This window comes from Monoraphidium neglectum (assembly GCF_000611645.1).
Source record: "Monoraphidium neglectum strain SAG 48.87 unplaced genomic scaffold scaffold05425, whole genome shotgun sequence".
Taxonomy (NCBI): Eukaryota; Viridiplantae; Chlorophyta; class Chlorophyceae; order Sphaeropleales; family Selenastraceae; genus Monoraphidium; species Monoraphidium neglectum.
The window spans coordinates 2,008-3,211 of record NW_014008205.1 but is presented as its reverse complement, the minus strand read 5'-3'; the positions used below and the strand labels follow the sequence as shown (position 1 = coordinate 3,211).

Genomic DNA, 1,204 nt, shown 5'->3' with positions numbered 1-1,204 from the left:
GGGAATTGGGGAGGAGAGGGGACGCGGGCTTGAGGTGTCAGAGGCTTGTTTGAGGGGCTATTGATGGTGCGTATGGCTTGTACATGCAGGGTCATGTGTGTGTCTCTTTGTTGCGGTCCGTGTGTGAAGTGGTCTTTCGTATGTAAGTGTGTGTGTGTGTGTGTGTGTGTGTGTGTGTGTGTGTGTGCGCGCGCGCGCACGCGTGCCTGCGTAACCGTGTGCACATGCACAAAGTGCACGCACAGCGCATGCGAGTGTACGCCCTGCACTTGCACATGTTTTCTGCCGTGGCTTGTATATAATCGGCCTCCTGCCCACCTCTCTTGAGTTTGGCAATCTGCGCACCGGCTCAACCTCGCCACGCATCCTGCACCCCACAACCTTGCAAACTCCCAAAGGGTGGTGGTGCATTCTACGGGCCAAAGATTGACATCAAGATCCAGGACGCCCTGGGCCGCAAGTGGCAGTGCTCCACCATCCAGCTTGATTTCAACCTGCCGCAGCGCTTCGACATGGCCTACGTCGACAATGATTCGTCGCGGCAGCGCCCCATCATGATCCACCGCGCCATCTTTGGCAGCCTGGAGCGGTTCTTCGGCATCCTGGTTGAGAACTACGCGGGCGCCTTCCCGCTGTGGCTGGCGCCCGTGCAGGTGCGGCTGCTGCCCGTCAACGACGCCGTGCTGCCCTACGCCCAGGAGGCCGCCGCGCGCCTGCGCGCAGCCGGCGCACGCGTCGAGGTGATGGAGCGCGCCTCGATCGCCAAGATGATCCGCACTGCTGAGCGCGCCAAGACGCCCGTCATGGCGGTCGTGGGTGCCAAGGAGGCAGAGTCGCGCAGTCTTGCGCTGCGGCTCTATGGCGGCGCCGACCTGGGGAGCCTGCCGCTGGATGACGTGGCGACGCGGCTCAGCGCCGCGATTGCCTCCAGGAGCAGCTTCTAGAAAGTCGCTGGCTGCCAGGTTTTATGCAGCAGCTTTTTTTGTGAAGGAGCGCTGCAGCTCTGCATCATTTCTGCTGGGCTGTGCTCATTGTGCCCATGAGGCAGGATTGCTTTTGTGTTTGGGGCCGCATTCCCATTTTGTCCGCCGCCCAGCATGCCCCAGGCCCTTTATATCATTGGAAGCTGAGAGGCTCCAGGCATGACTTTTGTGCAGGATGTAAGTGCTCGTATGTGCGATGCATTGTGGTGTTTGGGATGCAT

At 60.5% G+C, this 1,204-nt stretch overlaps 1 protein-coding gene across 1 annotated transcript; it reads left to right on the top strand.

Moving 5' to 3' along the window:
• Positions 1-63: 63 nt before the first annotated feature.
• On the top strand, positions 64-944 carry MNEG_15547 (threonyl-tRNA synthetase; the record flags this gene model as incomplete). The annotated part of the gene is made up of 2 exons (XM_014035983.1): positions 64-66; positions 399-944. The coding sequence occupies 2 exons, from the start codon at positions 64-66 to the stop codon at positions 942-944; spliced, it is 549 nt and encodes a 182-aa protein (XP_013891437.1).
• Positions 945-1,204: the final 260 nt, after the last annotated feature.